This window comes from Podarcis erhardii (genome assembly GCF_964252035.2).
Source record: "Podarcis erhardii genome assembly, chromosome: 8".
Classification (NCBI taxonomy): Eukaryota; Metazoa; Chordata; class Lepidosauria; order Squamata; family Lacertidae; genus Podarcis; species Podarcis erhardii.
This window is the reverse complement of record NC_138499.1, coordinates 15,750,841-15,775,683: the sequence shown is the minus strand read 5'-3', so window position 1 is coordinate 15,775,683 and position 24,843 is coordinate 15,750,841. Positions and strand designations below refer to the sequence as shown.

At 42.7% G+C, this 24,843-nt stretch overlaps 2 protein-coding genes across 2 annotated transcripts in view; one reads left to right on the top strand and one right to left on the bottom strand.

The window, feature by feature from the left end:
• MRPL13 (mitochondrial ribosomal protein L13) overlaps positions 1–3,690 on the bottom strand; it is a 37,445-nt gene extending 33,755 nt beyond the window's left edge. Inside the window, exons 1-2 of the mRNA XM_081874791.1 lie at positions 3,575–3,690; positions 1,794–1,917 (exon numbers count right to left, since the gene is read on the bottom strand). Of these exons, the coding sequence (XP_081730917.1) occupies positions 1,794–1,917; positions 3,575–3,601 (151 nt within the window). The 5' untranslated portion in view covers positions 3,602–3,690. The remainder of the gene's footprint in view (positions 1–1,793; positions 1,918–3,574) is intronic.
• A 26-nt stretch (positions 3,691–3,716) lies between these two features.
• Positions 3,717–24,843, top strand: part of MTBP (MDM2 binding protein) — a 36,683-nt gene continuing 15,556 nt past the window's right edge. The window contains exons 1-17 of the mRNA XM_081874125.1: positions 3,717–3,825; positions 4,882–4,962; positions 5,530–5,603; positions 5,687–5,838; positions 8,041–8,099; positions 8,959–9,103; positions 9,678–9,792; positions 11,286–11,426; positions 12,012–12,106; positions 12,980–13,052; positions 15,145–15,262; positions 15,845–16,018; positions 17,696–17,806; positions 19,914–20,072; positions 22,219–22,306; positions 22,423–22,557; positions 24,741–24,836. Coding sequence (XP_081730251.1) covers positions 3,756–3,825; positions 4,882–4,962; positions 5,530–5,603; positions 5,687–5,838; positions 8,041–8,099; positions 8,959–9,103; positions 9,678–9,792; positions 11,286–11,426; positions 12,012–12,106; positions 12,980–13,052; positions 15,145–15,262; positions 15,845–16,018; positions 17,696–17,806; positions 19,914–20,072; positions 22,219–22,306; positions 22,423–22,557; positions 24,741–24,836 — 1,886 coding nt within the window. The 5' untranslated portion in view covers positions 3,717–3,755. The remainder of the gene's footprint in view (positions 3,826–4,881; positions 4,963–5,529; positions 5,604–5,686; positions 5,839–8,040; positions 8,100–8,958; positions 9,104–9,677; positions 9,793–11,285; positions 11,427–12,011; positions 12,107–12,979; positions 13,053–15,144; positions 15,263–15,844; positions 16,019–17,695; positions 17,807–19,913; positions 20,073–22,218; positions 22,307–22,422; positions 22,558–24,740; positions 24,837–24,843) is intronic.

The window sequence follows — 24,843 nt, the reverse complement described above, 5'->3', positions numbered from 1 at the left end:
TTCAGGAAAGTATTTCAGAAAGAAGGCATACCCGGGATCATTCAACACAGATTAATTATGCCTTAATAGTAAGGAGGGGTCGCGGGTGGCGCTGTGGGTTAAACCACAGAGCCTAGGACTTGCTGATCAGAAGGTCAGCGGTTCAAATCCCCGCGACGGGGTGAGCTCCCGTTGCTCGGTTCCTGCTCCTGCCAAACTAGCAGTTCAAAAGCACATCAAAGTGCAAGTTGATAAATGGCGGGAAGGTAAATGGCGTTTCTCTGGCGGGAAGGTAAACGGCATTTCTGTGCGCTCCTCTGGTTTGCCAGAAGCGGCTTAGTCATGCTGGCCACATGACCTGGAAGCTGTATGTCGGCTCCCTCGGCCACGAAAGCAAGATGAGCGCCGCAACCCCAGAGTTGGCCATGACTGGACCTAATGGTCAGGGGTCCCTTTACCTTTAATAGTAAGGAGATGTCATGCAATGTACTTAATTTGAAAATTTACATGCAGACTGCTAACTGAGAGGACTCCAAAACAAAATAAAAAAATTCCTTCCAGTAGCACCTTAAAGACCAACTAAGTTAGTTCTTGGTATGAGCTTTCGTGTGCATGCACACTTCTTCAGATACACAGTGTATCTGTACTTCAGTGTATCTGAAGAAGTGTGCATGCACACGAAAGCTCATACCAAGAACTAGACTTCCGGAGGCGGCGCGAAGGGTAATGGCTGCCCTTTCCTAACGGGAAGGGAAGCTCCGCACGAGAAAGGGTCGTCCGCTACGGCGCAGCGGAGACCCAGAAACGGAAAACCGCAGGCAGCAGAAGCCTGCGGTCCCGGGACCCGGCGGGTGCCAGAAGCGGCCACCGAAACGTTGAGGGAGCCTCGTAAGGGGCTCCGGATCGCGGAGGAGGCTGCGGCGCTGTGGGTCGTTCCGCAATCGGCGGAGTGAAGCCGCGTAGCTGTTGCCAGTGAGCGCTGACCTTTCTTCCTGAAATTTATGCTTTAAAAACAACAACCCGTGAGTAAACAACGGACTGTATGTAATTCGGGACTTTAAAACATTAAATTTGGCTGAAAGCGGATTGACGAAAAACAGGAAGTCCGTCTTCCGCTCCCATTGAACTTGAACGCAAAGAGCGTGGAAGAGTGGAGGCAAAGAGAGACCTTTTAAACTATTTGATCTGAGCACCCATTGAACTTTATTTTAAGTGGAATAAATAACCTCATGTGCTGGACTTTTATGAATTTTAGTTATTTTAATCTTTCTCCCTTTGGAGCTATATTTTAACTAAAAACCCCAGGCGCTGGAACTGCCTGAGAAACTGAGCTGTCAGCTTGCAAGAACTAACTTAGTTGGTCTAACCAAGAACTAACCAAGAACTAACTTAGTTGGTCTTTAAGGTGCTACTGGAAGGAATTTTTTTATTTTGTTTTGACTATGGCAGACCAACACGGCTACCTATCTGTAACTGTGAGAGGACTCCAGTTCAACAACAACAAAAGGGTAAAGCAACACTCAGTTCATTCCACTCCAGCTTTAAACTGTCAATGTGATGCCCATGCGATCACTCTCTGGTCACAGAGACCCCCTCTGATGCCCTCAGATTTCACTCTTTGCCCTCCCTCTGAAATTAGGCTTGAAAGAATTCTATTGTACCCAACAGAACAGGTTACAGTTTTTGTGGTGCCCACAATTCCTCCAGCCTGAAAATGTGTTCATTGGCCTAAAAAGATTGTTGACCCCTGCTTTAAACAATAAAAACAAATCAGTGCTGATATAGCAAACATTTGAATCCCGAGCAGAACTCACTTAGTGCATGGTACACAGGCTTATGCTTCCCCTCAAGTCTGATGGCAGTGATGGCTGCAATTTTTCCTGGCGGTTGCATCTTCGCATCTATAAGATACCAGGCTCGAGCAAATGTGGCCCATTGCTTTAAAGGAATATTGGATCATGGTTAGCATATAGAAATATTATTATTCCTAGTAAACAAAAATATATGTGCTCATCTCAGTGAGCCATCCCCAGCGTATGTTCCTTGATCTATGTGACATTAAGAACTGTGGTTTGTCTATTAGGACTGGTTGCATTAAAATAAAATGAAACACCAACGTACCTAAAGATACATTTTTGCTGCCCTGGGACACAGAAGATGGTCAACAATGAGAGATTCCAACATGTAGTTGGAAAGCAACAGTGGCATCCAAGCCATAATTTCTCCAGGGTTTTTTTTTTTTTTTTACCTCAATCCTATGCAGTATAGGTGCACCAACATAACTGAAAATAATAGGCTTAAGTGCACCTAACTCTGCATAGACCGCACACGCCTACTTGGGAGTAAGTCCGCTTATATTCAGTGGGAATCAGTTCAAAGTAAACATGCATCAGGCTGAAGCCATATTTTAAAGTCATTCAGAAGTTGACATTCAGAACAAATTCAGATGTAAGGAACAACATTATAATAAAAATGAAGTTCTGTAGCACGGTAATGCATATGGTATATGCCATAATTAGAGTTCCTAACATAACCCTCAATTAATGGGTTAAGCGGGGGGGGGGGGGCGTCACACACCACTTGCCACATGCAAATGTGCATAATGAGACTCAAGGGTAATTTCCCTTTAAAGCAGTGGCTCTCCAGATTTTTGCTGATCCCGCATAATTCAACAGCCCAGCCAGCATAGTCAATGATCATGGTAGTTGTAGTCCAGCAAAAAAAATCTGGAGGGTCACAACACCCAGCCTACAGGAAGTCCGCAAGCAGGACCCAACTTGTGACTCCCCAGCATACTGCCTCCGACAGTGGAGGGCAGCACATAACCATCTTGGTTGAAACAGGCAAGAGAAGGAACAAGTCCCTTGTCCTTTCCTGGTCACTTTTCTGCGGAGTCTACGCAAGGAGGTGCCCCTGAAAGCCTACTTTTACGTAAAGAGAAGGAAACCAATAAGCATTGCATTTTTACACCCAGAAGGAAATGGGGAGACACTGTTATATGGCACCCCGACCTCAATGCTGGAGGCAGAACATGGTTTTACCTAAAGAGCTTGGGCTTGCGATTTATACAACCGCGCAATCACACGTTCCCACTAAATATATATGAGTTTATTGGGTAACGTTCATGGATTATCTGACATATCTGGTACCAAATAAAAACCTTGCGTCCCACTATGGGATATATTTTGCATCACCTGTTCTGCTCTAAGCATTTATTATTATTATAATAATTATTATTACTATTACAATTATTATTAACGTTGTGATCTCAGGAGGAAGGGTGGTACAGTATAACCATTCAGTTAATAGCAATAATAATAACCATGGGACTTTATTCTTAATTACAACATCAACACATTTCAGCAACGGTTACAGATCCCTTGACGCCCCAGCTGCCCGCTTTAAAACGGAAGACGCATTTGCAGCGCGCCGAGTCCCTCCAGACCTTTTGCAATACATTAAGGGCAACCCCCCCCCCCTTAAAGAATGCGGATTCACTCCGGATTAAGGCGCGCAGCCGGCCCGGCCCGGCCCGGCCCCCAGCAGCCCTGCGTGGCGCCTTTCCGAGGGGGAGGCCGGGGCTCCCTCCTGGTACCTGCGCGGCCTTGGTGAAGCTGGCCATGGCGGCTCCCGGAGGCTGAGGCCTCGAAGGAGGGCGGCGGGCGGCGGCCGAGGCCTGTAGCTCCTCCTCGGGAAGCGGAAGCGGCGCCGGCGGCGAGGCGGAGGCGGAGGAGGCGGAGGCGGGAAGCGGGCGCCCGGCGGGCGACGGGGCCCTCATGGACCGCCACCTCCTCTTCGTGAGCTGGCGAGGCCGGCGAGGGGAGGCCGGAGCCCAAGGCCGCCCAGGTGCGCGCTTTCTTCCCGCGTGAACCTCGCGGGCTTGTGCCAGGTTTCGTGCGCGTGTGAATGTCGCGTCTTTCTGGCAGGTTTCATTCACGTGTGCGCGTGTGTGAACGCCGTGTGTGTGTAATCCCAGGTTGAATTCACGTGTATGCATGTGAATGTCGTGTGTTTATTGCAGGTTGAATTCACGTGTGAATGCCGTGTGTTTCTAACTGGTTTAAGTCACGTGTATGTGAATGTCGTGTGTTGATGGCAGGTTTGATACATGTGTGAATGTCACGTGTTTCTATGCATGTGAATGTCGTGTGTTGATTGCAGGTTTAATTCACGTGTACACGTGTGAATGTTGTGTGTTTATTGCAAGTTTCATTCACGTGTACACATGTGGATCTCGTTTGCTTATTGTCGCCCTCCCATGTCGGCATGTGAACCTCATTTGCTTATTGCAGTAGAATTCATGTGCATGTGTGTGAACTTTGTGTGTTTTTTGCACATTTAATGCATGTGTACAGTGTGAACTTATTGTTTATTGCTGGTTCAATTCAGGTGTACAGTGTGAATCTCATTTGCTTATTGCCGGTTTAATTCATGTGTATGCATGTGAACCTTATTGGTTAACTGCAAGTTTCATTCACATGTATGTGTGTAAATTTCATGTGTTTATTGCAGATTTAATAAACGTGTACGCATATGAACCTCCTTTGCTTATTGTCAACCTCCATGTTGGCATATGAACCTCGTTCGCTTGTTGCAGTATCATTCACATTTATGTGTGAACCTCGTGTGTTTATTGCTGGTTTAATTCATGTGTATGCATGTGGACCTTCTTGGTTTATTGCAAATTTCATTCACGTGTATGCGTGTGAATGTCATGTTTATTGCAGATTTCATTTATGTGAACTTCATTTGCTTATTGTCATCCTGGTTCATAGCTATATACTAGAGATATTTTGGCATGCATGCTACTGTAAACTTAAGGAATGCTTAATAAGGATGGAATGTGGATTCTTGTGTTCCTATGATGCTTCCTGCACATAAACTAAAATTCGTATTTTGCAGGTTTGACTGCTGAAAGTATTTATAACATATTAGAAACAAACTGCAGTACCTCACTAAACACAAAAGTTGAAGATTTCCCAGGTAAGTGAAACAGCAAATATTAGCATATGCCATGTTTTCAGACATTGGGGACTCGCAGGGGATGGGTAGGTCCAGCCTGTGTTGCTTGTGAACCCTCTCAGAAGCGTCTGACTTGCCACTGTTGAAAACAGAAAAATCTCTATAAATTTTGAATGTTTTCAGGTCTGTGCTTGAGATGCCAGTTAGTGTAATTTATAAAGTCACAGCAGTCATTTATTGAGGGCCTCACAGATTTAGTTAACTGTATATGGCCACTAGAAAACAAGGAAAAACAGCAGCAATTCGCAAACCTTTTTCATGCAAGAGCTGGGGTGATAGGGAGAAAAAAGAGGATAATTAATAATGTAACAAAAATACAATTGTTTACAGTAATATTTTGCATTTTGTTATTTAGTGTATATTTTTTGACATAGCATCTTGCAGTTCATGAGTCAGCCTTTGCAGTCCATTAAACATATCTGAAGAAGGAAATATGGTTTGGATACAAGCTACTAATACTCTTTCTTTCTTTCTTTCTTTCTTTCTTTCTTTCTTTCTTTCTTTCTTTCTATTCCTTCCTTTCTTTAGCATGTTCACTTGTTGGGACTCCAGGTATGAAAGGATGGTATTTTGCAATTCAGTCAATATGTGGGTTTTCTCAGGTGAGTTAGTACAAGTTGCATCATTATCTACAATGTTAATATAACTTGGCCGACCCTTACGAAATTTCCTTTTGATTGGATAGTTTTGCAGTTGTGACTGGGAGGACATCAATTTTGACCTGGAGGCGGAAGAAAGCAGAATCTCTATTCAAAGAAATATCGAAGCGTGCCTTGGCGATTTTCAAAGTTTTGAGGATGATGACAGTAATAGCCGGGAATCCCTATCCCTGATTGAGTAAGCTGATTCAATATCTGATAATACACCCAAATAGTACAGTTTAAGAACCAGAAAACCTAGGCTGCAAGCCAGAAAACCATGGGAATCATTGACTTTAGTAGGGTTGCACATAATTCACCTGGAGAGTCTGCAGTGGAGCACAGCATTCTAAGCAGGAGGCAATGCAAAGGTGAGGGGAAGTAGTTTTATTGCCACTGTACAAAAATGAAGCCGGGATACATACCAGGGAATAACAAGGGCAAGATAGCTTGTCTTAGGATGCTGTTAGCTGAGTGAAATAGCCAGGCTGAGGTCAGAAGGCCTGTGTGTGTTTTATAACTTTATTTTCAACCAAATGAGTCCCTCAAAATAATTTGCAGGAAGCATAAGCAGTGAGACAATACAGGCACGCCAGTTTTACAATGCAGTCTTGATACGGAAGCAATTATAAAGAGGGCATACTTTTTGAGAACTTGGCTAGATTCTTCAGTTGTCAGAACATGTGAAATGCATTCATGGGGTGTGAAAGTGGCTGTCATGAAAGCATGACAGTGTTAGGCTGTTACGAGGCTGCATCCAACAGCAGTTTTGAACAGGTCTTGGCCTTGTAAGCCTGGCAGTTTCTTGGAGGGGTTTTGACTAGTTGAATGTTAAAACATTATTTATTTCAGATATAAATGGTGCATGGCAGGTGTTGTTAATTTTACAAGAAGCAACACAAGGGGGAGCCAGTGTGTTTGTCACTGAAACATGTCTTTTATATATATATATATAAATATTTATTAAAATTTTTGAATACAAATGCACAAATAATAAACAATCTTACTTATATCATAACATGGTTTCATCACTTCTTTGGACTCCCTCACGTCTCCCGCTCCCATTTACATCGTAAAAAGGTTTTTCCAAGCAAATTATCAACTTATTTAGGATCTTATATCCACTCATTTAAATATAATCTAGCAATTCTCCAAAAAATTTATGTTTTCTTTAATCTCACTTATCATCAAATTCAAATCTAATTTAGTGGTGGCCAATTTTTTATAATCTAGCATCCTTCTTAACATTCAACCAAATTGCAATGTTTTTGTAAATACGTCTTAAATTTCTTCCAGTCTTCCTCAATCCTCTCTTCTCCCAGGTCTCGGATTCTGCCAGTCATCTCGGCCAGTTGCAAGTCCATTGGCCTTGTAAGCCTGGCAGTTTCTTGGAGGGGTTTTGACTAGTTGAATGTTAAAACATTATTTATTTCAGATATAAATGGTGCATGGCAGGTGTTGTTAATTTTACAAGAAGCAACACAGTGTGTTTGTCACTGAAACATGTCAAACAGAAGTTGCTTCATCTCTTTAGCCTGAAATTCTAAACGTACATACTTATGAATAAAACCAGTTGAACTCAGTTAGGTTTGTTCTGAATAAACGTACATAGGATTGTGTTATAAGTAGCAAAACAGTGTTAGTAAATGACTTGTTAGAGGGGCATTTTTAGAGTTTGACTTGGCATCTGACTGCTCTAATAACCAGTGAATAATTTTTTAAAAACATAAAATTTAAATCATAGGTAGGCAAACTAAGGCTTGGGGGCCGCATCCAGCCCAATTGCCTTCTAAATCCAGCCTGCAGATGGTCTGGGAATCAGCGTGTTTTTACATGAGTAGAATGTGTCCTTTTATTTAAAATGCATCTCTGGGTTATTTGTGGGGCCTGCCTGGTGTTTTTACATGAGTAGAATGTGTGCTTTTATTTAAAATGCATCTCTGGGTTATTTGTGAGGCATAGGAATTTGTCCATTTTTTTTCCCTTCAAAATATAGTCCGGCCCCCCACAAGGTCTGAGGTACAGTGGACCGGCCCCCTGCTGAAAAAGTTTGCTGACCCCTGATTTAAATCATCCTTGCGTGGATGTTTTCATAGGATCTTTATGGGCTCCCTAACCCATGGGACTCTCAAGAGTCTCCTCCAGCACCATAATTCAAAAGCATCAATTCTTCGGCGATCACCCTTCTTTATGGTCCAGCTCTCACTTCCATTGGTACCAGACATCATTCCATTGGTACCAGACATCAAATAAGAAGCAAGCCTACTCGTCTGTTTCACACACTGAAAACATGTTGATACTTTGCAATTCAAATATGTGGATTGCATAACGCTTGGAATATTTTGAAGCATTTTATTCTTGAAAGATGATAGCTTATTTATTTTCAATGTTTGTGTTTCAGTCTCTATGAAGAGTCTGCAGAGAGTATACATCTGTTAGCAGATAAACTTCCTGCTCCTGGTAATCTTTTTTTAATAATCAAATCTTTCCCCCTGAAATATCTTTTTTAAAAATGCATTTGGGGTATAACAGATCTATTCCAATTTTTTTGGTATGGCGAACCTTATTCAAATAAGCATGCATGTCGTCTCTCCTGTATATAATCTACTCGTATTTGGCAAGTAGTTTTGCATTACTGGAAAGTTTGATACAGTCACCAGCTGTTGTTGTGCTTCTGCTTATGTATTTCCATAGTCTGGGAGCAAAATGGCAACAGGTTTCTGCAGCAAAGCAGTCTGGTAGAAGAAATACAGTGTGGCAAAATTTAGTTTTTTAAAAAACAAAAGTGATCAGGAATCATAATGGAAATAAGTCCACTTTATCTGTGGCTACTGTGATAGACTTGCAAATGGACTTGGAAGATGATGTTGCTTGCTACAGACACAGCTGAACAGTATTTATTTAGCCATTTTTATATCACCGAGTTATCTGTGCCTTCCAGGGCATATTTACAGATCTGTGTTAGAGGAATGAAAGGGGGGTCATGAAGTAAGAAGAATGATATACAGTGGAAGGAAAATTGGAACTGCAAAGATATCAGGAAGCTTAAATGCAGCTTTTTCTAGGGTTAGCTGTAGAAGATAGAGAATAGCAGTGAAGGTGTGATGTCTAAGTTAGGTCGCGTCTCTTAAAACATCTTTCTGAATTTGAGTGTTCTACAACTAGATGTTTGAGAAATGATGCAAACAAGCCTATAAATTTTGACAAACTGCTTGATAATAGCTTTTGGGGGATAAAACGGCTTTTACCCTATCTTGTGCTTAATAGTGAGGGGTTTTGCTGCACATGTGTGTTTTACCTATTGAAATTGCTTCTACAGGAAGAACAATGGTTGATGTCATATTGCATTCTTCAGAAAGAGATGCCCCTAGATTAAAAGATTGCTTACCTGCCATTGGTGCCTTGAAACACCTGAGAGAATGGCATGGAGCAAAAATAACTATTGTAGCAAGTGAAAGAAAAATGTGAGTAGTGCCATTTAAACAAGGGAACTAATTTTAGTGTTTATGTCACTTTATGTAAAAATATTTTAATGTCTCAGTTCATAAATTGTAATATTTTGGCAGGCACCCTTATAAACAAAATGTAAGTTTGCACTTAAAGAGGAAACAAGAGCACCACACCTCCAAAACGTTGACTAAAGCTTTGTATCTTTCTGGTAGATTTCTTCTCTGCCCTGATTTATGTTTAAATTGTATACGGGGTTTGAGTTTTTTCTGGCAATAATGAATCGTGTTATGCCCATCAAGCTGCCTTTTGATTTCCTAGAGGGTTAGGAAGTCTTGAGCTAGACACCTGAATGCTAAGGGAGACTTGTGAGACCACTGAATTTGAATTATAAGATCATTGAGTGACTTTGGTTAATTGAAGGCATATAGATAATGCCCACAACTACTAAGATATATTACTTTTACAAAAGATAAAGCAGTACTGGGCTGATAGCTGGTGTTGTACCGTTGTCTTAAACATTGAAGTTGTAAAGATATAAAGACTTGAGTAAAGAACGCACAACTCACTTGTGTTTTCTTTCTGCAACAGTTGGCAGAAAATCGCATGCTATCTTTCTGCAGATATTGTGGCTCCCGAGAATCTGAAAAACAGCATTGATTCCAGAGACTTGTGGAGAGGAAAGATTCAGATATGGGAGCGAAAGGTATCGGTGTGAAACCCTTTGTGGGTGCATGTTGACTCAACCTGTATCAAACTAATGAAAAATGCATGCTAAGTTCTTACACGGAAAGGCTTCAAAGCTCTTGATTGAATTTAGTGAATCAGAGAGAAAACTGTGTTGCTTTAAGCATAGTGATCAAGGTGTGTGTGGCTGAAACAGCCTGGTATTCTGGTTTGGGTGGGCAGAGCTTGCAGATTTGAGATAGCAACCCAAGCATGCTAACTCTGTATGTCCTTGATTGTGCAGATGAGCTGCAAGCCCAGAAAATATTTTCTCCCCAGTTGTCCAATTGCTTCACTGGCAGAGCCCACACTGCCAGATAGGACAAAGGAAGATAATAGGGCTATCCGACAATGGCATGCTTCAAGTTCCCTGCGAGAGAAACCATATTTAAGCACCATCAGTCACTACAAGCGCAGTGTGTAGATCCCAAATCTGCACGTACAGTCGTACCTTGAAAGTCAGACGGAATCTGTTCCGGAAGTCCGTTCAGCTTCCAAAACGTTTGAAAACCAAATGGCGACTTCTGATTGGCTGCAGGAAGCTCCTGCAGCCAATCAGAAGCCCCATCGGATGTTTGGGTTCCAAAAGAATATTCGCACACCGGAAGAATCACTGTAGTGTTTGGGAGCCAAAAAGTCCCAAGTTCCAGGGCATTGGGGGTCCAAGTTACGACTGTATATCCACCTTGGATGGTGAAGATACCAACACAGAGGGACAGAGAAGTGAAGGCGATAGAAAAGCATCTAAACAGTAAAGTGGCTTGAGGTACACAAAGGAGGCAGGTCTCCCATTTCTTGTTGTGCACATGCCTTCCTCTCTTCTTACCACAGCAGGAGATTTTGAGTTGGAGTGAGGAATAATACTTGTGCATTTAATGAAGGATTAGGCGGTTCCCTCACTGTGAGAAGTGAGGTTACAGGGAACCAGGCAGAGGGCCTTCTCGGTAGTGGCGCCCGCCCTGTGGAACGCTCTCCCACCAGATGTCAAGGAAATAAACAACTATCTGACTTTTAGAAGACATCTGAAGGCAGCCCTGTTTAGGGAAGTTTTTGATGCTTGAAGTTTTATTCTGTTTTTAATGTTCTGATGAAAGCCGCCCAGAGTGGCTGGGGAAGCCCAGCCAGATGGGTAGGGTAGAAATAAGATACTATTATTAATTATTATTATTATTATTATTATTATTATTATTCAGCATTCAGATCTGGACTCTCTGCTATCCACTTCCTTCCCCAGAAAGAAGGGCAGAGGATATAGGTGGGACCAGCTTATCTGAGCACACAAGCAAGGAAAAAGCTTTTGAAAGTGTTTTTTTAAAAAATATAAAAAAAATCCAGTAATGCATTGTTTTTAATTCCTTTCGTTGTGTTTTCTTTTTTCACCTTAAGTGTTTTTGACTAATTTAAAAAGAAATAAATGCAACTCCTGCTATAGATTTTTCTGCACTTACTTTTTTCTATTTCTGTTTTCTTCAGTTTGGATCTGAAATTACTTTTCCAGACTTCTGTATAAAAGGCACTGCATCAGGAAGGCAGCTCAGCACCTCGGCTTTAAATTCTTACTTTACTGCCGATGAAACTGGACGTAGGCAGAATACTAATGCTTGTTTGTCGGAGGTAAAGCCTGTGTTTTACGTGTCTTTGAAATGGCACTTCTCCTCTTTAGGAATCAATAGTGGCTAAATCTAGGCAATAGGCATGCAGTAAAATCGAAGACTTGTTGTAAGGAGACTGGAAAACATTCACAGGCAAAAATGAAAGAGAATATTTGAAAATCTGGCTGCAGGTTCTCTCTGTGCTGAAAAGGATTACACTTACCTAATCACACGAAAACAACAAAAGCAGAAGGGAAAGACAAAAGGTAGGGAAGAGAAATGCAGTAAATGTAGCAACATGTGTTTAAAGCGTGGCTGCTGTTGGGGATAAAAAAAATGAGGATTATTTTTGGTCAAGAATTCAGTTGAGCCTAGGTTGTGCTCATCGTGGTTGATTTTCCTTTCCATTACCTTGTGACTTGGCCGTTTCAGAGGGTATTTTAACTATGGGGGCTTTTTGACTGTGCAAGAGAAAAAGAAGTGTAGAAACCTCTGTGTGCGGTTTTTTAAAAATATTCTGGCCATAAACATATACAATTATCTCATTTAGAGGTATTCGTGGTATATGTGTTTGCCTAATAACCCTTTCATCTTAATTTCTTCTTAGGTTTTCCATTATTATTGCCCTGCCTTGAAATTCATACAGATAGTGATGCTGTCACATCTGCCTTCATCTTTAGTGTCGGGTCTTCAGTTTGAACTGTATCCTTTTGTTGCCAGACTCATTTCATGCGCTTTAGTTGCTTTGAGTGCATGTAGAGCAGGCACGTCCAAAGTTTGTTTTGGGGGGCCTAATTTGGCCCGCCGGTCGGTTTAATTCAGCCCCTGTGGCAGTTTATTTCCTGGGGTAAAATCCTAAAAAAAACCTCAACTTCAATCCTAAAAAAAGGTTAACAACTTTGGTTGGCCCCCACGGCCCTTTACTTCCTCAAATCTGGCCCTCTTTGAAAAAAGTTTGGGCACCACTGATGTAGAGCATGAGACCCTTGTATCTCAGGGTGGTGGGTGCGAGCCACACGTTGAACATTGCTAGGAGTTGGAGTAGATGACCCTCATTGGTCCCTTCCAACTCTACAATTCTGTGATTCTGTGAAGATACGTGTCAGGGAACTACCATCAGCTCAGAGGCGAGAGGTGGGAGGGCAGGTGTGTTACAGGGAGCCTCCAAAGATCTTGCGAAGCAGTTCTTCCTCTGGTGAGGAGAGAAGCCCCACCTCCAGTGGGGAGGGGGTGCTGGGATCAGAAGATGCTAGGGAGAGCCTCAGCACTGAGCCTGAGCAAACCAGAGGGGTGGCAAGTCCCCCTTTGCCAGCGCCCATTCTGCGCAGTAGTCTTCAGCGCAGAAAAGGGAGGAGAAGGTTGGGGGTCACACGGCTGTTATGCTGAGGAGGGTATAAGGACTACCCACTTCCAGATTCTGTTAGCGACTGAGCAGACATGGACTTGCGACGCTCTGCACTGTAAATAGTTTGTACAGATAATAAAGCCTGGAAAAGACAGATTGGAGTCTTGCCTGTTCGTTCTCGAGCAACCACACCAGCACCTGACAAAATGGTTCTTTGACTCTCTGTGTAGGAGCTTGGCAAGAACTGATGTTGAAGAGAAATCTCTGCTATTTTGGAATCAGATTTCTTCTCTGTGTGGAAAGGTATCTTGTCTCTTGCAGTGCTTTTTTTCTGGGGGGACGCATACCCCTAAACATTTTGTGAATCAAAGTTTGGCCTCATTGAGGGGCAGTATTTCAATATGAGTAGGAAAATAAGAGTACCCCTAAACATTTTTTAAAGAAAAAAAAGCACTGGTCTCTTTGGAAAATCAAGTATAATGTTAAGTTTTATATGTATACTGGTCTCTGGTGTGTCACCTTATTTCTCAGGTAAATATGAGTAATGAACACATTAGCTTAAATACAAATAAGCATAGTTTCCATTTGGGGTAGAGAGTTTCTTGGAAAGATAGCAAGTGCTTTGCAGCACAGTAGTATCTGAGGGCTATTCACAAACCTTCTAAGTATAAATTATATATTTAATGCAGTGTTTCTCAACTTTTGGTCTCCCGCTATTGTTGGACTACAAAACCCATGATCCCTAGCTAGCAGTACCAGCGGACAGAGATAATGGGAGTTGTAGTCCAACAACAACTTTGCGACGCAAAGTTGAGAAGCATTGATTTAATGAATGTAACTCTAAACTATTGCCAGCAAGCCAAAGCTCACAAACCATGGTTTGATCCTGGCATGGTTAAACGAACCATCGTTTAACCATGGTTTCCATGAACTCAGTTAGAATGGGTTGCTCTGGTTTAGTTTAAAAGTGAAAGCTTCCCCACTTCTCACAGCTATAGCAGAGGTGGGAGAGAGAGTGCATGAACCCATGGCTCCTTTAGGATCGCTCAAATAATACTCAACTGTAAGGTAAAGGTAAAGGGACCCCCGACCATTAGGTCCAGTAGTGACCGAATCTGGGGTTGTGGCGCTCATCTCGCTTTATTGGCCGAGGGAACTGGCGTACAGCTTCTCAGTCATGTGGCCCGCATGACTAAGCCGCTTCTGGCGAACCAGAGCAGCGCATGGAAACACCATTTACCTTCCCGCCGGAGCGGTACCTGTTTATCAACTTGCACTTTGATGTGCTTTCGAACTGCTAGGTTGGCATGAGCAGGGACTGAGAAACGGGAGCTCACAGGGAGCATCACGGGGATTCGAACCACTGACCGTCTGATAGGCAAGTCCTAGGCTCTGTGGTTTAACCCACAGCGCCACCCACATCAAATAATACTCAACAGTAGTTTAGTGTTTTTACTGGAAATGCACATCGTTTCTAAATTACAAGCCATATGCCTAGGGTTGTAAATGTATGGAATAAAGAGAAATGGGCATAAAAGTTCAGTATCTTCCGTATCCAAAATACAGGGGAATATGTGCCCTAAAGTGAGGCTGCAGTTTGCAAGAAGAATCAAGCAGATTTATACAATACAAGGATCAGTCTAATTCTGCCAAGATGTTTCCTTTTATTCCATAGTTTTCTAAATATTCTCCAATCCTTATATACGTTTTGTTTTGGTTGGCCTCTGTATTGTATACATATGTTTGTAGGAGGTAAAAAGAAATTATATAAGGAATACGTAACTGTGCAGTATAAAGTAATGGATAGACAAAGTACAGTGAGATTAATTGGAAGTCGGTTTTAAATTTATTTTCTATAAATTTTATAATTGTGTTCAATACCAGGAGTATATATGATGATAATTATATTAATCTTCTTATATCTTATAGTGTGGTGGTTTGTTTGATTTTTCTGTTATTTGTTTGTTTGATTGTACGTTTGTTTACTTGTATGTACGTCTGTTTTTCATAAATGTATTTGTTTTAAATTACTAAAGATATATTTTTTAAAAAGGGAAAAAAGAATCAAGCAGATTTATTGGTCTGGATGTTGTTGCATTCACTTGATTCATGTAAGACATTATTACAGCCATCTTACATGTGCAGATAAATGTTCACACAAGTGACCTGTTTGCATGACCCCCCTAATGCAGAAGGAAGGGATTAGAGAAGTTGCTCTTTTGTGACTAGAGAAGCCATGGGGTGTCCCCCCCCCCAATTTCGAGGTAGAGCAGCGTTCTTTTGTCATCGTTTCAACTGTCCTTGAAAGATCAGTCATACTACCTGACCCTTTAAAAATCTTTCTCCTATGATGTTTATTTGGTAATGGAAAAGTGTACATATGCTTTTTCTGCAGGTAGGAGCCTTATTTTTATTGCCTTGCACAGTAAGCAGCATGTTGGTTCCTTTACCTGCGCAGCTGAGCTCAAAAAAATGGAAGGAATATATAGCCCAGAAACCCAGACTCATTAATGGTACGTTGTATTTCATTACTACATTTGCACTCTTTCCCTGTCCTGCTGGCCCACTTTTTTCATTACCCCTGCCCCCAATTGCTCTTTTTTTCTCTTGAAACTCTTAGTAGATCTTTATTGATTGTATATGAACCTTGCATAAAAATAATACCTCTTTTGAAGCTTTTTTAAGCCAGTATAAAAAAGAAATGCTTCTATTTCCTTAAGTAAACAAATACGAGGATGACCTAATAACACAACCTTATATGTGTTTACTCAGAAGTAATCCCCAGTGTATTCAGTGGGCTTGCTTCCTAGCCAGCAGATATAACATTTCAGCCTAAATATATTAATCTGAATAATTTATCAGGTTTTCTTTAAATTTTTGAAGAAATTGTGTGTGTGTGTTGTTGTTGTTGTTGTTTTTAATTAACGAAAGTTCAAATGTATTTACTTCTCTTATTAGAGGAACCCTGGCTATCCTAAATCTATAACTTATTAATATTTATTCTAGATTTTCTGTATGTGTTTATTGAACAAATTACTGTTTTGTTTAGTAAGGTCTGAAGTCTTTAGTTGCACAACTTCTTGTGTTCTAATTAGTTCCAGAAGTTGAACTGAAAGGAGAAACGTGCAACTATTATTTCTTGGTACAAGGAAACGGCCGTGGAGGTTGCAAGGCAACATTGATCTATTCAGCCAGTCAGATCAATGGATCACTCGCTCTTGCAAAAACAACCGGAAAATTTACCACAAAGACAGGAGAAAGTGAAGCATGTAAGTATTATGGTGCATTACTTTCCTTCCAAGTAGAACCAATTTCTTTTTAAAAACAGAGATCTAATATATTCAACGTTTGGAGTCTTAGATCCAAGATAATAAGGATATTAATCATTTTAACCAATTCTAGCGTCTAAGAACTAATCAAGCTTGTGAGCTTGCCTATTAGTTCTTTCAGTCGGGGAATGAGATCTGTGTACAGGCTTGTTCTCCTGAGTGTTTTCTCACTGACTTTGATGAGACAAATCTTGGAATAGCTATTATACACACTGCTATGTATTAGAATTGCACGGGTTAGAGCAGCTTTTGCCAGTCTGCAGCCCTCCTGGTGGGAGTTGTGGTCCAAAACAAACAGAGGGCACCAGGTTGTCAAAGATGGGGTTAGCTGTTTTCTTTTATTGCATTTCCCAGCAAAATATGTCTCAGAATTAGAACATTGCAAGGCATTTGCTAGAGCTGGCCAGGACATTGGTGACTTTTCCCGTGTTTGTTGACAAGGGTAGCCCATCTTAACAGTTTCGGAAAGCTGCTAATAAGCATCCCATTCATATTTATTCCCAATTTTTTTTGGGGGGGGGACTTTTTTTTCAGGTATAGAAAGGGATCAGTCTGAATCTACATCATTAAATTTTCTACATCATTAAATTTTAATAGTAGTACTTATTAGGCATCTCATTAAGCATTGTCAGTCGCATTGATAGATTTCATAATTCAGTATACAGTGGTACCTCGGGTTAAGAACTTAATTCGTTCTGGAGGTCCCTTCTTAACGTGAAACTGTTCTTAACTTGAGGTACCACTTTAGCTAATGGGGCCTCCCGCCGCTGCGCGATTTCTGTTCTCATCCTGGGGCAAAGTTCTTAACCCAACGTACTATTTCCGGGTTAGCGGAATCTGTAACCTTGAAGCGTTTGTAACCTGAGGTACCACTGTATTCACATAATGCCAAACTAGCACTTTGGTAAGCCTTTAGAGCTTAAGAGGGATTATTTCAATACTACTACAGTGGTACTTCTGGTTACGAACTTAATTCATTCCGGAGGTCCATTCTTAACCTGAAACCGTTCTTAACCTGAGGTACCACTTTAGCTAATAGGGGCCCCCGCCGCACTGCTGCTGCGCGATTTCTGTTCTCATCCTGGGACAAATTTCTTAACCCGAAGTACGATTTTTGGGTTAGCGGAGTCTGTAACCTGAAGCGTCTGTAACCCGAGGTACCACTGTAATTCTTAGCCTGGTAAAGAGGAGACTGGGAGGAGATACAATAGCCACCTTCAAATATCTCAAGGGCTACCACATGGAATATGGAACAAGCTTGTTTTCTCCTGCTCTGGGGCTAGGACCCATACAAATCGATAAGTTGCAAGAAAAGAGATTCTGGCTCAACTTCAGGAAGAACTTTCTGACAGTCAGAGCTGTTTGACAGTGGAACAGACTCCCTCGGGAGTTTGTGAACTCTTCTTCCTTGGAGGTTTTTAAAGCAAAGGTTTGGTGGTCATCTGCCCAAGATGCTTTAGGTGAGATTCCTGCATTGCAGGGGTTTGGACTAGCTGACCCTTCGTGTCCCTTCCAGCTCTACTATTCTATGATTCTCATGTGATTCTAAGATTCTAATTTGATCAGCTTTTTTTAAGAACACCTCTCATCTCTCCCTGCCCTTCCCTATCAACACAGGTTTGTTTGAAGAATTCATCAGATCTCTCCCACATTTCTGTGGAGAACAGATTTTACAGAGAGAGAAGAAATTGGCTCGTGCCCAAGCATTGGCTTTGAATCACTGCCGGAGTGAGTAACAGGGAGAACTGATATAAACCACATTTATCTTAATTTGGAGTTTAATTTGACACTATTTACATTTATAAGCCCTGGAGAAGCTCGTAAGTTCAAATATTGTTTAAAAGCGTTGTCATTAAGAAAAATTACAACTGCACATCAGGTAACTCAAACCAGGCTTAGGATAATGGGTCCCGTCACCCCCGAATTACTTCAAATCACATATTCTGCTTTGTTTTTTTGAGGGCAGGGGAGTCTTTGCCTGTTTGCAGGGCAGATAGCCGCTCTGCTTGCAGGGCAGCTAGATAAATTGGAGGGTGCGATGAAAGTTTAAAACGAAAACCAAATACCCAGTAGAGATTTTTTTTGTTTCAACAGGGCACAAGTAGTCTGTAGGAACACCAGGATAAGTGGTTTGTTGTATATCGTTGAAACAATCACTTCCTTACTGGAGCTAACGTGATATGAAGATTAAATAAAAACATTTAGCAAGCAAGAAATAGAAAACAGGGCTAGTTATGAACCCAGTGCTCTACACAGTGAGAGGAGTGTAAATGATCAGTACAGGCTCACTTCAGATTGTCACCCAGCTCCTGGGAGGGGAGACACTAGGGGTGGCAGAGCTGCCATTCTTCTCCCCACCTCATGGATTTATTCCAGTCAAGGAAATAAATGCCTCTGTACAGCTGTACTTGTAATTCAATCCCACTGGGACCATTGACTTTCTTCTTAATCTGTGTGAACCTTGTTAAGATTGGCTTTAAGGCTGCAATCCTAGACAGGCTTACTTAGGAGTATGTTCCAATGAAAGCCCACTAAGATCAATGTGGTGGGTATTTCCAAATAAATAAAAAATGCTGCCTGAATCTTACTTCGGCTGACTACAAGCATCTTCCATTTTCTTCTGAACAACAAGCTAAGCGCTAAGGGAGGATTTTTTTTTTTTTTTGGTACCCATTTGACAAAAGCTCCAGGTGAGGCCTTGGAAAAAGGAGTTCCCACTGCAACCTCTTTATTAAGCATATGTGGGGAGCAGCCCCATAGCCTTCAACTACAGGAACAGCAGAAGCAGGGGGAGAATATAGCTGCCAGCTATTTTCCTGCATGCTTTGGTGAATTGATAGAGCAAATAACTAAAGGTAAAGGGACCCCTGACCATTTGGTCCAGTCATGGCTGACTCTGGGGTTGCGACGCTCATCTCGCTTCATTGGCCGAGGAAGTCGGCATACAACCAGCATGACTAAGCATGACATGTGGCCAGCATGACTAAGCCGCTTCTGGCGAACCAGAGCAGCGCACGGAAACACCGTTTACCTTTCCACCAGAGCGGTACCTATTTATCTAGTTTCACTTTGACATGCTTTCGAACTGCTAGGTTGGCAGGAGCAGGGACCGAGCAACGGAAGCTCACCCTCTCGCGGGGATTCAAACTGCCGACCTAGGCTCTGTGGTTTAACCCACAATGCCACCCGCGTCCCAGAGCAAATAGCTAGGCGTTAGCAAATCGCCGGGTTAAAAAACAACAACGCTTTCCACTGCTCCTTCCCAAACTTCCTGTGGCAACTGTTGGAAGTAGACACAAAATTCATGAATTGATATGCCTCATTTGCTGAATTAGTGAACGGTTTGCATTTTATGTAGATTACACTGTTGAGGTTTGTGACAACCGAGAGATGGGAATTCTATCTGTATTGCTTGACAATTCGTTCTTGACTGGTTCCTTCTGGTTTCCATGCTGCACCGGAATCACTGCTTGTCTTAATCTAGTTCAGTGAATCATGAAGACTTTATTTAATTAAAAGAATACCTTGGAGAAAAGTGCATTATTAATTGTCTGCTAGAAACGACAAACATTTATTGTTGTTATTGGTTGCAAATGAGAAGAAATTACTGGAACAAATGCATATTTTTTCCTAGGTAGCTTTTTGTAAAGGTGATTCACATTTGCCTCCAGATTGTTTTTCTTTCTTTTCTTGGCAGCAACATTCGGTCAGAGGTGATGTTGTTACTTCAGTAAATTGTTATTGATTAACATCACTATATACCTCGCGTTGAGAGTACCATGTCAGTAACCAAAGAAGAAGAAGAGAAGCTGAGCTTTTGTGTTCTCTATTGCAGAAAGGCAGGAATCTGCCAGACAGCTCCCGGTGGTTTCAAGCGATGACCTGAAAACCTTGCTGACATGTACCAGAGAACATTATTTGGAGTTGTGGAGCACCAGCCAGCTAAATCGTTCTGTAGCACCTGTCAAAGCCAAAGTCCAGGGTACAGCTTGTGGTAGGCATAATTTGGTTGCATAGTTATTATCATTTGGGGAAATGCTGGCTTTCGATACTTGAGGTGTATATTTTAGGACCCACCTGATTTCTGAGATTGTCAGTTGTTTTAAGCTGTTTTTAATATTGTGTTTCAATGTTGCAACCCACCCTGGGACCTTAGGGTGAAGAGCAGGTAATAAATCATCATCATCCTCAATATGTCTACAGTCGTACCTTGGAAGTCGAATGGAAGTCCGTTCGACTTCCAAAACATTCGGAAACCAAAGCGCAGCTTCTGATTGGCTACAGGAAGCTCCTGCAGCCAATGGGAAGCTGCGGAAGTCCCGTCGGACATTCAGGTTCCTAAAGAACGTTCACAAACTGGAACACTCACTCCCGGGTTTGCAGGAGCCAAAACGTTCAAGAACTAAGCTGTCCAAAAACCAAGGTACGACTGTACCTATCAATCATGACATTCTTTCCCTTAAGGATATCAGTGAGCGTGCTACTCCCTTGGTGAGAGCAGGGAAACAAGCTAGAGAGCAGCAAAAACTGGAGAACTAAGCAAGTCAGAATGTGAAGACGTGGTTTAAAGTTTTTAAGCTGATTTAATATCCTGGCTTGTTTAGAAGCAACTAATCATAGTTTCCCTCTTCAGATGTAACAGGAAGCTGCAGTAAAAGGCAGCTTTCTTGGCTTGGCTGGAGTGAAACGTGTAAAAGAAGTTTGTTTGTATCTTGGTTTTTTAATAAAACAAATTCCTTCCAGTAGCACCTTAAAGACCAACTAAGTCAGTTCTTGGTATGAGCTTTCGTGTGCATGCACACTTCTTCAGATACACTGAAACAGAAGTTTCCAGACCCTTCTATATAGTGAGAAGGTGGGGAGGGGTATTACTCAGAAGGGTGGTGGGAATGGGTGATTGGCAGATAGCTGTGATGAGCCTGTAGACGACTCTTAACGACTGGCTTTTTAATATTACTATTCATCCAACTTTTGAACCACACTCCTTCAAATTAAGCTCTTAGCGTGGTTTACAATTGCGTCATGTAAAACAGCCTAAAAGCACTAAAACACGGATTAGAGAGTTAAAACAACCACTATAACAACCACCAAAAATGTTAAAGGGAATGCTCATCAACACCCTGGTACAATGCCAGCAGAATTAAAGCAGCAGGCCTTAACCAGTCAGATTCCTCCAACAGCCTGGGTGAACAAGGGTGCCTTAATCTGGCACTAGAAACGCAGAGATATAGGATGCAGTGGCTGACTTCTCTCACCTTGAAGGCCACATTGAGGGTTCACCACCTTTCTTGAGGGCTGTGCGCCAGCATGCGGACACACTCACGGGGCACACACGGTACACACAAACACAGCAGGGAGTGGAGGGAAACAAGCAGCTTAATTCCAAGAAAGAGGTGCAATGCAAGTCTTCCAGACCAGTCATGGAAAAACGCACAAATGTGCCTTTTTAATGAGTTACCAAAAAAGTGATGTTTGTTTGTTTGAATCCCATTATTCCAATCGGTTGAGCGGAGCTTAAGATCGACATCCAAGTACAAAATGCATAAAGCGAAATGCACAGCACATGTTTTAGACAAAAGTTAACATTTTAACATGCTTTTCTGATCTTCTATGTTCTAACGCTCTTTGTTGATCATTCCAGCTGTTTGCTTTTGTTGATGCTGCAAAGTACAGTCAGAGCTAATAGGATTCATTATAATGGTGTAGGCAGCAGTTGCCACAGGCGTTGCAGAATCTGTTGTACAAAACCCTTAGAAAAATGCAAACTTTTGAGTTACAGTGGTACCTCGGGTTACATACGCTTCAGGTTACAGACTCCGCTAACCCAGAAATGGTACCTCAGGTTAAGAACTTTACTTCACAATGAGAACAGAAATCGCGCAGTGGCAGCACGGCAGCAGTGGGAGGCCCCATTAGCTAAAGTGGTGCTTCAGGTTAAGAACAGTTTCAGGTTAAGGACGGACCTCCAGAACGAATTAAGTACTTAACCCGAGGTACCACTGTATACAGGACTCCCATGAGGTATAATGGGAAGCTGGTAGATTCTCTGCTATACCTAGATTTTGCAGGGAGTTATGGTATTGTTTTGACTTTATTCCCCCCCCCCCCACTTTCCCCCACCTCCAACGTCTCACATTTAGAGCTGAAAGATTCAAATCCTTTGAAGTGGCCAGAAAGAAACGTCCTGCAGAACTTGGAAAGCACTGAAAAAATTAAACGAAAAGCCAGGTAACATTAACATGGCTTAAATGTTGGCAGTTTTTAAATAAACCACACTACCTATTCAGCACCAGCTATCGGTGTAGTTAGTGATTTTTGTTCATCTGTTTTGTTTCCCTCGCCAGGGTTTCGGAATTACTTGCCCGTAAAGAAGGCCAAAAGGGCCCTGCGATATCACTTGATGCCAAAGAGCTGCTGAAGTATTTCACCCCAGAAGGCCTGCCCATTGGGGATCTGCAGCCTTTACACGTTCAAAAAAGGTAAGGCGTTGTTAGGCATACAGCGCACTGTTAAATAGTTCATTCTTTAAGATGGTAATCCTGAAGGATGGGATTGCCTCTTTGAATCTATGTGAGATGTTTTTTCTAATACCTCCTTCAGGTGCCTAATAGTAATTTCTCTGCTGCTGAAGGTGTGTACCGCACCTGCAAAATCAATAACGGGACAGGGGTGGGGAATCTTTTCAGCTCCATAGACCATTTCCTTATCAGGATTGTTTGGGGGGGGCCGCAAGTTTAACGGGTGGGTAGGCCTGCCCACCTGTCAATCACCTGGCAACATTTGAGAGTTGGGTTGCCCCAACCATTTGCCAAAACCCCTTGCGTGGGGTTCCCACATGCCAGCTGCCCGTCAGGCTCTTGGGAACCTCAGTGCAAGGAGCATTGCAGTTTGGAAGTGCTCAGCGCAGGGCTGGCAAAGCGCTTTTTTCCCTCACCTCCCCCTGAATGGAGCAGAAAATATGAAGCCTGCATTTTACAGGCTGCGCGTGCCTGCTTTCTGCTGGGATCAAGTGCACACAGCCAAACTGAGCAGGATTTCACCCAGCTGTTTGTCAGCTGTCCAGCAGGTTGAATCCTGACAAGACAGAAGTACTGTTCTTGGGGGACAGGGGCCTGGTGGGTGTGGAGGACTCCCTGGTCCTGAATGGGGTAACTTTGCCCCTGAAGGACCAGGTGCGCAGCCTGAGAGTCATTTTGGACTCACAGCTGTCCATGGAGGCGCAGGTCAATTCTGTATCCAGGGCAGCTGTCTGCCAGCTCCACCTGGTACCCAGGCTGAGACCCTACCTGCCCGCAGACTGTCTTGCCAGAGCGGTGCATGCTCTAGTTATCTCCCGCTTGGACTACTGCAATGCGCTCTATGTGGGGCTACCTTTGAAGGTGATCCGGAAACTACAACTAATCCAGAATGTGGCGGCTAGACTGGTGACTGGGAGCAGCCGCCAAGACCACATAACAAAGACCTACATTGGCTCCCAGTACATTTCCGAGCACAATTCAAAGTGTTGGTGTTGACCTTTAAAGCCCTAAACGGCCTCGGCCCAGTATACCTGAAGGAGCGTCTCCACCCCCATCGTTCAGCCCAGACGCTAAGGTCCAGCGCCGAGGGCCTTCTGGCGGTTTCCTCACTGTGAGAAGCAAAGCTATAGGGAACCAGGCAGAGGGCCTTCTCAGTGGTGGCACCCGCCCTGTGGAACGCCCTCTCACCAAGATGTCAAGGAGATAAACAACTAGTTGCGGAACGCCCTCCCATCAGATGTCAAAGAGATAAACTACCTGACATTTAGAATACATCTGAAGGCAGCCCTGTTCAGGGAAGTTTTTAATGTGTGACATTTTAATGTATTCTTAATCTTTGTTGGAAGCCGCCCAGAGTGGCTGGGGAAACCCAGCCAGATGGGCGGGGTACAAATAAATTATTATTATTATTATTATTATTATTATTATTATTATTATTATTATTTATTTCCTGCTGCATTGTCTGTGCACACTTGTTCCCTGCTGGAAATAGGCACACATAGCCCAAGAAAGCCTGCAAAGCATTCTTATTTCAGCGCTCTTTCCCAGAGCGAGTGCAGAAACAAGCACTTTGCAAGCTCTAAGTTTTTTTCCAAGCATTGGCTTGGGTGGCATAGGGTGTGGTGAGGAAGTCTCTTTCTCTCAAATAGCCTATAGTTGGGGGCGGAAAGGGGGTTGCTTTCTTTGTTTGGCTGTGCGTGCCTGTTTTCTGCTGGGAACAGGTGCGCACAGCTAAACTGAGCAGGATTAAACCCTGGCTTGTCAGCTGTCAATTGGGTGTTAACTCCTACTTTGGCTGCGCATGACTGTTGCCTGCTGGGAGCCAGGCACCCTGGACCAATGCAGAAGTGAACCCCACCTTCCCGCCCGCTAGTTGACAGCATAAGTGACACCCACCGGTTGAAAGGTGGGTGTGGTTTAGGGGAAATGGCCTCACGGGCCAAGATTGGTCCATGGGCTGTAGGTTCCCCAACCCTGTTGCATACTATGAATTGAGTTTTAACTGTGCCAGAGTAATTTTAGTACTATGGTGCCAAAGTGGCAGACAGTTGCTGTTCTTCCTGTAAAAAAGTTATCCTCCGTTCTAGAAATAAGCCAAAGCTGCAAATTAAAATCAATTCTTTCTCCCTCCCCACCCTGTTCAGTGAAAATACTTTCCTTCTGACGCCAGAGCTGACTCCTCGAAAACTCAGAAGCTTGCCCTTTGAAAAGGCTGCTGGCTGCCATTATCACGGTCTTGAGTAAGTT